Consider the following 13,226-nt stretch of genomic DNA (forward strand, 5'->3'; position numbering starts at 1 on the left):
TCAGTTTTTAATCCATTAATTATCAATTTTCTCTTGTTGGTAAATTGGATTTTCTCAAAATTCAAAGCGCCATCTTTTCTCCCTCGACGCCATCCCCAGGGTGAAAAAAAACATGAGGAAATAGATCTGCCGGAAGTCCAGAGTCTCCAGAGTCAATGGCCCCAGCTCCCCAAGCCATTAATTATAATTTCCATAATTAATTAAGAAAATGTAGAAAATTCTGGTGTCAGTGATTGAAAAAAATTCTTCGAAAGGTGCGGTTTTTTTTTTATACTTCCTGGTGATTTCGAGAGGTTAGGATTTCGTACAGGTGATTATCCTCTCGATATTTCAGAGATCTGTATTTACCCTTTGACCTAGTGACCCTCATTCTCTCTTGGTCAGCCAATGTGACGATTTATTCGGATTCCAGTCGACTTTCTAAAACCACTGACTCAGGATTTTTTTTTTAAACACTTCAAAACAATTCGACGTGGGGAAGAGTAAACATGGCACTCCAGGTACAGGAACAGAGGAATTACGAATTTATTGTCAAGAGTCTTTTTGCTGGAGGTGAGATAATTTTTCATTTTTCGAATTGACCGCGTTTTCCTGGTTTAGCACTCGGGGTTTTCCCAGATTAAATCCCTCGATTTTTTGTACAGGTGTTGCGGGGATGACGTCCAAGACTACTGTTGCACCTCTGGATAGAATTAAAATTCTTCTGCAGGCGCATAATGAACATTACAAGCACTTGGGTGAGTTTATCGGTTTGGAAATTATTATTACAGGGGAAAATTGCGATAAATTTCGGTTTTCATCTCAAGGAAATTCGGTAATTCGAAGAACGAATTTCTACGAATCTGTGAATGGATTTTTTGATTGTCAGAAGTTGATGGGGTTTTATGAATTTTTTTTTAGAAGGGAATGCAGGGAGTGCATTTTTTTTAAGTGGTAATTACAGGTGATCGTTTAGAGTTAATTGATTTGATTTGTTTACAGGTGTGTTCTCTGGACTCAAGGAAATCGTTCAGAGGGAAAAATTTTTCGCACTTTACAAGGGAAATTTCGCACAGATGATACGGATTTTTCCGTATGCCGCGACGCAGTACACGTGTTTTGAAATGTACAAAAAGGTAAATGAAAAAATTTTAATCCTCGATTTTATCACCCAAGGGCGCTCTAATTATCGATTTATCTCGAAATATATCGCTCCCACATGAAACTTTCAAAGAACTTTTTCCTGGTCGATTAAATTCCCGACAAAAAAAGTCTCTTGATGTTTTCCCCTAAAATCAATATTTCCGAAGAAATTCGGGAATCCCCGGATACCCAATATCTCGAATTTTCAAAATCGTGAAATTCGTTGGAGAATTTAATTCAATTGCAATTAAATTAATTACAAAATAATTAGAGTAGATTATTTTTAAGTAATCTATGGAGAAGAAGGTACTGTCGGAGAAGTGGAACGTGCAAATAAAATGGACGTGTGAAATATTCTAATACGAATTGTTAACAGTATCTAGGTACTATATTTGGAAAACACACACACGTGGACAAGTTCTTCGCTGGTTCCTCTGCTGGAGTGACAGCAGTGACCCTGACCTATCCCCTGGATACCATCAGAGCAAGATTAGCATTTCAAGTGACTGGCGAGCATATTTACACTGGCATTTTCCACACTGCCATAACTATTTGCAAATACGTGAGTTTTTCCTTTTAAAAAATTCCCACAAACTCCCATCAATGATCCTCACCCTCTCAAAAAAATCAATAAAACTATGAATACCTAATAATTAATCATTTAATTAGCGATGGAAAATAGGGCAGGAGAGTTCTCTCGAATTGAATAATTTGAAATGAAAATAAAATTCATGATCGGATTGTGGAAATATTGAGAGAATAATTACTGGAATAAAAATATTTTAATTCCAGGAAGGGGGAATATCAGCTCTGTACCGTGGATTCTGGCCCACGATAATTGGAATGATTCCATACGCCGGATTCTCGTTCTACTCCTTCGAGTACCTGAAATTCCTCAGCATGAAATACGCCCCCAATTATCTCTGCAGCGATTGTCCACGAAATACAGGTGATAAATACCTCTGAAATTCGTTTTACACCATCAACAACTGATCCTCTACGTTTATATATATTTTTTTTATTACATACGTATTCAATTAGCATAAGATGATACAATGAATGAAAAAAATGAGTGACAAGAGATTTCACGATTAAATTCAAGTACAAGTAGACAATCTCCATACGTTCATTCAAATCAATATCTACTGTAATAAAATTAATAGTAAAGAAATAATAGTAATGGACCCAGAAAAATAGATCACTTGAATTTTCAAAAAAAAATTTATTCAATCGATTGTTTCAGAATAATCGATTAAACGAGACAAATCGACATTTCATTATTCAATCACCGATTTATCCATTTATTTAAAAAACTAGACGTTTTAGAATAAAACACCAGAGGACTTTTTTATAGTTGATTAGATTGTCAAGAAAAAACGTCTTTTCACATTTTCACCTAGAACCAGTAGTTTTCGAGATTAATCCATATTTAAGCGAACTTAAATTCAAAGATAGATTATTTATTTTGTTTTGATCGTTATATATTAATAACAATTAAATATTGTTATCGGGGTGGTGAGATGTTAAATGGGTTTTCGTTTTGGGGTGAAATAAAATATATCTGATGGAAGTGATGGATTTTTCTGGGTGCTGAAGGAATACTTGTGCATTACAAATCGAATAATGATTAATGATACAATTATATTGAATCAGGTGGCCTTGTATTAACATTGCCAGCGAAATTACTCTGTGGGGGTATCGCAGGAGCTGTTGCACAAAGCTTCTCCTATCCACTAGACGTCACCAGGAGACGAATGCAATTAGCCATGATGAATCCTGCTACACACAAATATGGGTAAATTAATTGAATATTTAATGTGTGAGAGGATATTATTTATTTTTTATTTATTTGTCGACAGATCGGGAATGGTATCGACGATGAGACTCATCTACTGGGAGAATGGTATCACCAGGGGACTCTATCGAGGAATGAGTATCAATTATTTGAGAGCTATTCCCATGGTGGCTGTCAGCTTCACCACTTACGAAGTTATGAAACAAATGCTCGATCTCGATACTGGAATGAAAATTTAACTGTTGGATTTTTTTGGGCCCTTTTTACGGGGCCGGTGGGTTTTGGGACCTAGTGGTAATGAGTGTTTTAGGAGTAGCTGAATTTTTAGATTTAGGTTTTAAGTGCAGGAACGTGGTGCGGGTTTTTTAATGGCGGTTTAACTTGGGTATTGATGGGTTTGTGGAAATGTGGTAGAGGACTTTTTTGGAGATTATTTCTTTGTGGAGAGAAAAGATCTCTTCGGATTTTTTATGGAAATCGATAGTTTTTGAGATAAATCGATCATTTGTTGGAGTGAAATTTGAGGGCTCGTTTTATTTTGGATTGGAGTCTTTTGTGATCACGGTTTTATCCGGGGAAATATTGATTTCGGGGGAAATTCGTATGGGGATTTTTTTTGGGTAATTGAATTTCTGAGAGAAATGGTCTTTTGGTGTTTTTCTCTGAAGTCAATAGTTCTCGAGATAAATCGATGTTTACAAAACGAAAATTGAATTCATGTCATTTTAGTCGAACCCAGTATTTTTAGAATCAACAATTTATCTCAAAAAATATCGTTTCCACGGGAAAATTTTAGAGGACTTTTTTGTAGCTAATTAAATATCCTCGAAAAAAGTTCCTCAGTACTTTCTTCTGAAACCAAGAGTTCTCAAGATAAATCGATGTTTAAAGTGACTAAATTTTTATTTTACAACATTTTCTACTGATTTGTAGAGAATTGTGCGGGTGAAAGGGAAAAATTATTTAAGGAATTACTTCGAGACTATCAAATGTACGACGATAATAGACTAATTACCCCTGAAATCAACCAGTGAATGTAAGAAGGGCTTAACTGTCTAGAAACTCCTGAAATTGACGAATGCAGAGTCTAATAAAATATTTTTTATACCGAAGTAATTTTTCTGGACAGAAAAAAAACGCATGCAGCAGTTGATTATCTTTTCTGACAATTTATTAATCTCGAATTGAAGAACAAAATCAGGAGTTCTGAGGTACGAGACAAATCACAAATACATATCGATCATCTGTTCTTATAATCATCCGATCCATTTGTTTATTAATTATTAAAAATTGACAAGCTGACACATGAATTTTTCATCGACTACTACAGGAATTCCCTCGATCTCTGAGAGAAGATTTTCATTTTTCCAATCGACAGAGAAAAAAAAAAGATGAATCGACCGAAATTCTCCTCTCGAACTAAAAACAGAAAAAATTGATTTATTCGATAAAAAATTGGCAGTTGGATTGGATAATAAAAAAATCGAGACCAAAATTAATCTGTCAACTTGCCAAGAGTATTGGAAAGCAGAGAAACCGAATTTATTCCCAAATAGAAAAAAAGGAGGAAATAATGAAAAAGAAAGTCGAAAAAAAAAACGATAGAAAATTCCCCTAAAGTGTCAGAACTAGACGAAAAAATTGTGAATACAATAAATAGAGTAAATACAAAATGATCTATACATTAGGATCTATTTCCCGTGGGAAACTGTATAATAATCAGTGGATTATTGTCCACAAGTTTAATTATTTCATAAGAAAAAATTCACTCCTAGTGTTACTTTATCATTTTATGTTTCCACGTGATACAAAATGAGAGGGAAAAAAATGCTCAGGCGTCACCCGAAGAGAGGCGATCTCTTTTTTTTATGATTTCTTCGTTATTATCTATATTAATTTACAATAATCTACGAGGCGCAATTCTACGCTCGTCTCAGGTTTCAAATCGTTTTCATTCGATTTTTGTTTCTCCATTCATAACTAGGCGAAAGCCACTCTAGGAGCACTACAATTTTTCATTATTCCATTATGCATGCTTACGGATACTTTTCCTATGAATACATTTTTTTCCAGGATTTTCCGAGGATTTTTTCAGGATTTGGAATTGTCTGGAAAAATCCTGGGAAATTAGTCGTCAAAATAAGTCGAATTTTGTTGCGTGGAGAGTTATATATTGATTTCACGTAAAAATCAATGAGGACTTTTTTGTAGGTCACTGAATTTCCGAGAAATATGGTATTTTCAGATTTTTTTGTTTTGCCGATAGTTTTTGATCCAGCGGGATTTGAAGGAAATAAAATTCGATTTATCTTAGTATTTCGCAAGTGAGTTCGAGTTTTTAGTCATTAAAAATCGATTTTGTTCAGTTACGTATAACGTATAGTCAGGTATTTATGACTTTTAGTTGTCGTGTGGTGTTGAATGATTTTTTATCGTTTTTCATTTCAGGAAAAATCCAGTAAAGTGGTAGATCGAGAGAAAGTAATTTTCCTTTCTTTGTGATTATTGATTTATTGAAAAGACTATTGATCTCAGAGAAAGATGGTAAGGAACTTTTTTATAGCCCCTGAAATTGTCAACAAAACCGATCTCTTGTTATTTTCTCCTAAAACCAGTAGTTCCCGATAAAAATCAATAAACACGCGAGAAATTTCCCCTCAACTTCTCAATCTCACCAATAAATCCCGAAAAAATCGTGACCTGCAAGTCTCCCTCCAGGCAATCGATAACAATTGACACGACACAACACCACAGGATAATTAAATCCTCCATTACACAATAAAATGCCCAAGCATCGGCCTCAGCAATAAAAAAATGACAAATAATTCATAAAAATTCAGACTGGGATTTGATGCAAAAGTGTATAACGAAAAAAAAAAGTCCAATAAAACAATTCCCCAGGATTACCTGACCCCTGAAACCCAAATCCATAAACAAAAAAAGGTAATTCAAACAAAAATAAAAATAAATCGATCGAATGACAATTTTTATTCCTTTCATCAATGAAAAAAAAGATAAGATGGATAATTATAATCGATGAATCTCAATGAAATGACAGTCTGTACATAATATGATCTTGATAAGGAGCGAATTGTGATAGTGGTCCACAGTATCTCATGGAAAATTTTATTCACCGACAGTTGATTATCTCGATTATTCCAATCTTAAACCTATTAATTTCATTTTCACATGTTTCTTCATCGAGGAACGATTAAACATCTAACACTAAAAATTCACAATTTATTTATCTATTTCATATTGATAGTTCCATTCGGCGGTAATAGTACGGGTCAAGTCACTATTGCATCAACCCATTCCCCAAAAATTTTTCCACAAATACAAATTATTCATCGTAAACAGCAGCTCCACTCCTTTACCCTCCCCTCCCACTCCACCCTCCCACCCACCATCCCACACAATTTAAAAGCTGCTCATTCAATTTTCTCGAATGGCGTATGAAATTTATAATTTATTTGCAAAGTCAGAGTTTTACATTGACATGTGGCCAGTAATTATCGATTCCTCTTTAGTTCATCTAATTCTATTATTTCATCGTAAAAATATAAGCCCCTAAGGCCCAGTTGCACTGTCTCTCCCAACGTTATCTGAATTGTTTTCATTCAAATAATTTTTAATTGTCATTAATCCCTGGGGTTTAATTAACAAAAATTAATTTTACCATTGCCTATTTTCAATATTTATCGACTCATTCAACTCATAGAATGGATAAATCATTGAAAAGAGAACAGGTAATTGTTTATTTAATTTATTCTCGTGGATGAGAGGGTAAATTGCAATGAAAATTCACCAGATCAAGATAAAAAAATCCCCAAAACTCTGGAGATAACGTTGGAAAAATGACAATCAGATGAAACTCAATGGGTGAATCATTATTAATTGATAAATCTACAATGATTTTTAACGTCTCGTGTTTTTATTCTCACATCCTCCGGTGTAAAAGTGTTGTGTCTAGTCTAGATAATTGTTTTTTTTTCCCTCCATTTTCAATGCATTTTTATTTTCCTCATTTCCACTGTTGTCAGCCATAAATACTCGGGGCTAATGGCGCAGGGATGTTCATACGTTTAATCGTTAATCGTTTTTTGTGTTCTTTTTTTTTTTCTCATTGAATATTTAATTTTTCTTTTAGTGGCGACACTATAAAGCCATCTCCAATCCCCTACCTTAAAAATCTATCCTCCAAGGGGTTGAACCTTCTTACAGGAAATAGTCAGGCGTCCGTCTGGTTACGTGTGGCTCCCCACGTCTTGGGGCTGGATCGAACTGAAGGCTGCAATCATTTAATTATTTATTTCAATCATTCAGTCTTCAAAGAAAATAAATGAATATTTTTCTCATTAATTTCCCATCGACTCCTAAAAATTCTGTCAATTCCCTTGAATTTCAATTGACTAAAAAATAATTATACTTATAATTATAATGTATAATTGATTTTAATTTTTTGGGTTTTCAAGGAGAATGACAGAATAATGAGGGGAATTTTTTTTTGTGGGGGTTCAATTGATTTGGGACTTACAATGAATATTTCAAAGCATCATCCAGCTCCATAATTGCAGCCTGATTACCGCAGCGATAGCAGTAATTAGGGGCTGAGAATATTGTAACGACATTGCGATCGTGACACCAGTTGTAGCCCTCCATGACGAGCTGGTGAGCCCTTGACACAAGAGTCAGACCATTAGAATGATTAAATGTTTCAGATATATCTTGGCCAAATGTGTATCCTGCTCCACGTGGTGAGATACCCCATCCTCCTCTGTCGTCAGGATCTGACCATAATAGGTCGCACATTGGTCCCTGAATAAATAAAAAAAAATTAAATTGGGCCCTTTTTCTAGCTCTTGAAATCTTTAGTTTCTGCTTTAGTTAGCGAGAAATTGGAGATGTGGGGAAATTGGAGGAAATGGGGAAATTGAAGAAAATTGATAAAAATTCATTACTCACCTCGTGTGGCACTTCTTGAAGACGATCTAGTGCACGAATGTGATCGAGAGTATCGATAGAGGGTGATAGACCACCGTGCAAACAGAATATTTGACCGTCGACCAGCGCAGTCAAGGGCAGGTAATCAAATAAATCGGTAAAAAATTTCCACACATTAGCGTTACCATATTTACGTAGACACTCATCGTAAAAACCGTAGACTTGTGTGATTTGCCTTGACTCGTGATTGCCACGGAGAATAGTTATTCTTTCTCGGTACCTCACCTAAACACAGAGAAATCATTATTTACGTGAAGCTTGTACGGATCATTCACAACACGAGGAACTAAATTCCACTGATAAATCAACTGTCATACATTCTATGATTGACGATGATTAATTCAAAGAATTCTCCCTATTAATATTCTTCTTCCTCATCGCATACTGTGGGTTCTGTTTATCAACAGTGAGACTCTGAATTTCACATTTTTCACAATTACCGGTTTATCTCCACAACTGTTGATTTAACAAGGAAATTTCGCGGGACTTTTTTGTAGCTCGTTAAATTTCCCAGAGAAAAAGTCTTTTCATATTTTCTACTAAAATCAATAGTTTTCCATGGATTGATAGTTAAAAAAACTGAAAATTGATTAATCTCATTTTATTTGAACGTGAGATGTTTAGTAATTACGTGATTATCTTGAGAACTATCGATTTGAGGGGGAAATGTCAGAGGACTATTTTGTAGCTCATCAAATTTCTGATTAAAAAGGTCGTATGAGTTTTTTTTTTTAAATCGACTGTTTCCGAGATAAATGGCTTGTTACGAAAAATTTATCTTTATTTATCTCAGTTTCGCAGATTGTTTGCTCGAGTGGCACTTTGTTGGATTTATCTCAAGTTTTTTAACTCGGGGATCAGTCAAAAGTATTCTGGGGTGGTGGTACTGTGACCTGGAGATAGAATACAAACTTTTAATGCAACAAGGAGAGTGACAGTCTCGACAGAGTAATATCCACGATCGACGTAATCCCCCATAAACAGGTAGTTTGTATCTGGTGATTTGCCACCTATTCGAAACAGCTCCATGAGATCATGGAACTGTCCATGAACATCACCGCACACGGTTACTGGGCATTTGACCTCCTGGACATTAGACTCCTTAGCGAGTATCTCCTTGGCCTGAAACAAAAATTCATTCTCCATTTAAAACTCTGAATTATCCAATCCTTTAGTATTTCTCCAGTCGACTCATCTCCAGGGAATCCCCGAATTATCGAATAATGACTATCGATTCTCATGCGAATGACGAAATACGAGGAAAAAATTCCGTAAGACCGGCAATTTAGTCCACCAGAAGGAAATCATAATCACGAATCGATACCTCAGAGTTATTTCAAGACAACAACTTGTTGCTAATTAATTAATTGTCGAACATATTTAGCCCGTTATAAATACCCCCAATGTTTCGGCTGTTGTATAAATAAAAGTCCGCGACAAGTTCTCAGGAAGAACGAAATTTCTCCTTGAAATCTATAAAATTTATTTAATTAAAAAACAATTGACCCTCAAATTCCTCAAATTCGCTCGTTAATTAATCCAATTAATGGATAATTAACATTTTAACTCCAAAAAATCACAATTAACCGGCAATTTTCAAATTATCATTCCCCAAAAATAAATAATGAGTTCCTAAAAATGAAGAAAGTTTTCATGTCAATAATTCAAACGTGAATTGAATCTCAAATTAATTAATTGTGAAGACGACTTGTTGCTCATTAACAAATCCCTAGACAGGAGGAAAATATTAATGAAGTGGCATATAATCAGCTCTCATAGATAACGAGACAATTGACAGGCTAGAACTGAGAAATTCATCCTTTGAAATCCAACAAATTAATTATCCCAGATTAATCACTTAAAATATAATTGAACAATTCAGGATTAACCATAAAAATTGAGAAGACTGAATATTAATTGACAAATTAAATAATGAATATTTCAAGTGACTCAGTACTACCTCATTAAATATGAACTGTCAATGAATATAAATTAATATAAATGAATATAAATTAATACAAATTAATGACCGAAGAAATCTCAATGAATCACGACGTGACGTAGTGCGAAGGCTGATCTATAAAAAAATAATCGAGCCCTCGGGCGGCAAAATAGCCCTGAAATTCCGGAGCAACAAATGATAAATAAATGATAAAAGAAACAAAAACCTCGAGATTGCTGGCACCTGCAGTTATTAACAATGAATTAATCGTGATTAATCCGAGGACATGTCTGATAAATTCACCGACAGCTACCGCTTGAAAAAAGAAAATCCCCCAATTGTTCCCTATTCTCTGGAACAATCACAATAAATCAATGAAATTTGGGTAATAAATAAATAATGGCAAACCTTGTCGCAGAGAGTTTTCACTTGACTTTCTGTCAGTTGTTTGCAGTCATTTAACTGTTCTATCCACTGGTCAAGCTCCTTGAGTGATGCCTTCTCCTCCATCGTAATCCCACGGGCTATTTACTATTTAATCGTTAACCTAGCACTCAAGCACATGTAATAAAGGTGAATATGTGTCGGCGATTGATTTGTTATTGGGGTAATTGAATCATCGGTTTTTGGATTAATTGTGGAAAAACGGCCTGCCCACCCAACACAAATATCACCCTTCTGGAGTACACACTCACAAAATGGCCGATTCTTAGTGTCGCTCGATGACGTCACGACCTGGGGAGTTTCTTGGTGGAGCCCCTCTGGCCCCTCTAGGTCCGCCGCCGGCCCTACGGCACCGCTACACCCTGGTGGCGCCATTTTTAGATGTGTACGCGCCACTTTTGAATCGTTTCAGGAGTTTCCGGGGATTTCTGGGTAAATTCCTGGGGACTTTTTTTTACCGGGAATTTCGGAAGGTCTCGGATGTTTAAATGAATTTATTGATAAGAAAATCGAGAATTCAGAAAATTTTGAAAGGATTTTTTTGAATAAATAAATAAATTGATGCGCGCGCTGTTTGAATCGCGAAGTCGGAAAATTTGGGAGGATATTTTTGCCGGGAATTTCAAAAGATACAGAAAAGTCTATGAGGCAATATTTTCAAAGAAATTATTTATTAATCAATAATCAATTTCATTTCATAAATTCAAGTAAAATAAAAATAAATAAAAAATTCAAACCGCATATCGAAAATAATCGATCAATTGAGTCACGACATCTCGATAATCTCTGCTTCGATCTCTCGATTGGAAAACCGCAGAATTCCGAGAACAATCCGCCACGTGGCGCCACAATCCTGAAATTTCCGAAAATCCAGAGAAATAATCTCACCAGAATTCGTTCCAAGCTCTCATGTCAGTCTGCAGATGACTGCCCCTCGGATTACAACTCCTGGTGACACCCCGCAACCCTGAGAAAAAGAGTCATCAGACAAAAAAAAATAATAAAAAATACGAAACCAAATCGCCTGAATAATCCCTGGGGCCCAAAACCCAATAGTGACACCTAAAATAAAAAATAATTCCCAAAAAAGTTCTCCGACGAATAAAGAAAGTTGAATCGAGTGCAAACGTGTGTGTGGGGTTAAAAGTGGCCAATTATCGACGATGAAAGTATACGAGTTCGGTTAAAAAGGACGTATGTTCACTGAAAAGGCGAATTTAATGACGAGTGAGTTTAATTCCAGATAATTCGATAACATTATTTATTATAATTTTTCACTGCAATCTCATTATCATCTTAATCTCCATTTCTGATTCAACAGCTTGATTTTTTCTTTGGAGTCCCTGGAAAAAATATCTCGATCGAGTTGAGGTTATTTCGTGTTATGTATTGCATCGACTTCATTTCCTGATTCTGTCGAAGTTTCAACAGCTGTTTTTTTATCAATTTTTCCTTCCTGGTGGGGTAATCTGGTAATTCGTCATCATCATTAGACCCTCGATCGATTGGTTTTTCCTGAAAATCTAGCAATCGATTTTATTTTTGAAGAGATTCATCTCAAAATCGTACTATTGAATTGATTCAGTTCCTGCCCGAGTTTCAATTATCGATAACTCCATATTGGCTGAGTGGAATTCAATGTTTTTGGAGAGGTTTTGACGGTTTTTATTCCGTCTTTGAAATGATACCTGGTTCGTTTGAATCCGATCATCTGGTCGTGAGATATCGGAGATTGAAAGAGATTATGTCTAGTTTTTCCTGGAGGGTGGGTGAAATCGACTCTCTTGAATCACTGCTATTCTTTGACCCAACGATCCGATTTCGATGAGTTCGGGATCATTTCAAAGCCGATGAAAATACCTCGAAAATGGCGTAGAAATCATGGAATTCCACCGTGCAAATTGCGAGATATCGAGCAATGAGTGAAATTTACGTGAATTAACTAGTTTAATTATCACATCTGCTATCTTAATTAATTATAATGACATCTCCGAGTCTAATAGAAACAAAGAAAAACTCCGTACCACCCCTGATGATGATGATGATAAAATAATCTGCAAGTGGAGCTCATTGGCTCGAATAAATTCATTAATAATAAATAAATTCTCGAATGAAGTCAATGGAATGGAAAATTTCGTAGAAATTCATTGTTCGATTGGTTTCGAGATTTTTGTGGCATCCCCTGGGAATCTCGATTTATCGCCCCATGTGGCCTTGATAAACATCTCCGACAGCTGTCAATCCTGTCAATATCACCAGTAAACTCTTGCAATAATCCAGACCTCGGGATCGAATGACTCTTGATAAAAATCGGAGTTGCAATTTCCACTTGAATATTCTGTTCCTCTCCATTAAATTAATTAAATAATCTCAATCAAGTTTTAATAACCACAAAAATTGTAAATCTAATTAATAATCGACCTCAACAATTCGTTATTCGATTTAAATATTATATCGGCATTTAATTGATAAAATAATAATAATACCTGCTATCGCGTTTTTTAATGAACAAATAAAAATTAAAAAGTCATTAATAATCAATCAATCGACTTGTGATGGAAATCGATAAATCGTCATCAACAATTCATTATAAAATTGTTAATATTTATGTTAATGTTATTGTTGTTGTCTGGTAGATGAATTAAATAGCTTTAATTACGTTTTTTAATGAAAATTAAAATGAATAAATAATAATCAATGGACTTGTCGTGGAAATCGATAAATCGTCATCGACAGTTTATTATCGATGACCATTCAGTTCCACTGGAGTTCTCTCGTGTTCACAGAACTGAAAGAAAGTTTGTCACGTGTGTATAAATAACTTGTTGGATGGATAATAAAACAGGCGTCGTGTCAGATCCTTCACGCATGAGACTATTGTGTAAGAAGTGGATGAATGTTTCATCTCCAGAGCTTTTT

The 13,226-nt window shown here is 35.1% G+C and overlaps 2 protein-coding genes across 8 annotated transcripts; one reads left to right on the forward strand and one right to left on the reverse strand.

Annotated features, from left to right (window-relative positions):
- The first annotated feature begins 109 nt into the window (after positions 1-109).
- Positions 110-5,548, forward strand: LOC105267335 (graves disease carrier protein-like). 4 transcript variants are annotated; one of them, XM_011306125.1, is made up of 8 exons: positions 110-310; positions 385-552; positions 645-737; positions 982-1,115; positions 1,499-1,684; positions 1,915-2,071; positions 2,776-2,917; positions 2,982-5,548. In XM_011306125.1, exons 2-8 carry the CDS (start codon positions 489-491, stop codon positions 3,154-3,156), a joined length of 951 nt encoding a protein of 316 aa, XP_011304427.1. In that variant the 5' UTR covers positions 110-310; positions 385-488; the 3' UTR covers positions 3,157-5,548. The 4 variants fall into 4 exon arrangements, with proteins under 4 accessions (XP_011304427.1, XP_011304426.1, XP_011304428.1 ...); XM_011306124.1 differs by having other exon boundaries at positions 413-552; XM_011306126.1 differs by having other exon boundaries at positions 482-552.
- mts (protein phosphatase 2 catalytic subunit mts) lies at positions 2,125-10,592 on the reverse strand. Of its 4 annotated transcripts, none has more exons than XM_011306121.1 (6): positions 10,272-10,592; positions 8,834-9,043; positions 7,883-8,146; positions 7,455-7,735; positions 7,102-7,208; positions 2,125-2,898 (listed from the first exon to the last, which is right to left on the reverse strand). In XM_011306121.1, exons 1-5 carry the CDS (start codon positions 10,371-10,373, stop codon positions 7,136-7,138), a joined length of 930 nt encoding a protein of 309 aa, XP_011304423.1. In that variant the 5' UTR covers positions 10,374-10,592; the 3' UTR covers positions 2,125-2,898; positions 7,102-7,135. The 4 variants fall into 4 exon arrangements, with proteins under 4 accessions (XP_011304423.1, XP_011304422.1, XP_011304424.1 ...); XM_011306120.1 differs by having other exon boundaries at positions 2,125-2,901; XM_011306122.1 differs by lacking the exon at positions 2,125-2,898 and adding an exon at positions 4,071-4,336.
- Between the last annotated feature and the right edge of the window lie 2,634 nt (positions 10,593-13,226).

The sequence above is a fragment of the Fopius arisanus genome, unplaced genomic scaffold (assembly GCF_000806365.1).
Source record: "Fopius arisanus strain USDA-PBARC FA_bdor unplaced genomic scaffold, ASM80636v1 scaffold00046, whole genome shotgun sequence".
Lineage (NCBI taxonomy): Eukaryota > Metazoa > Arthropoda > Insecta > Hymenoptera > Braconidae > Fopius > Fopius arisanus.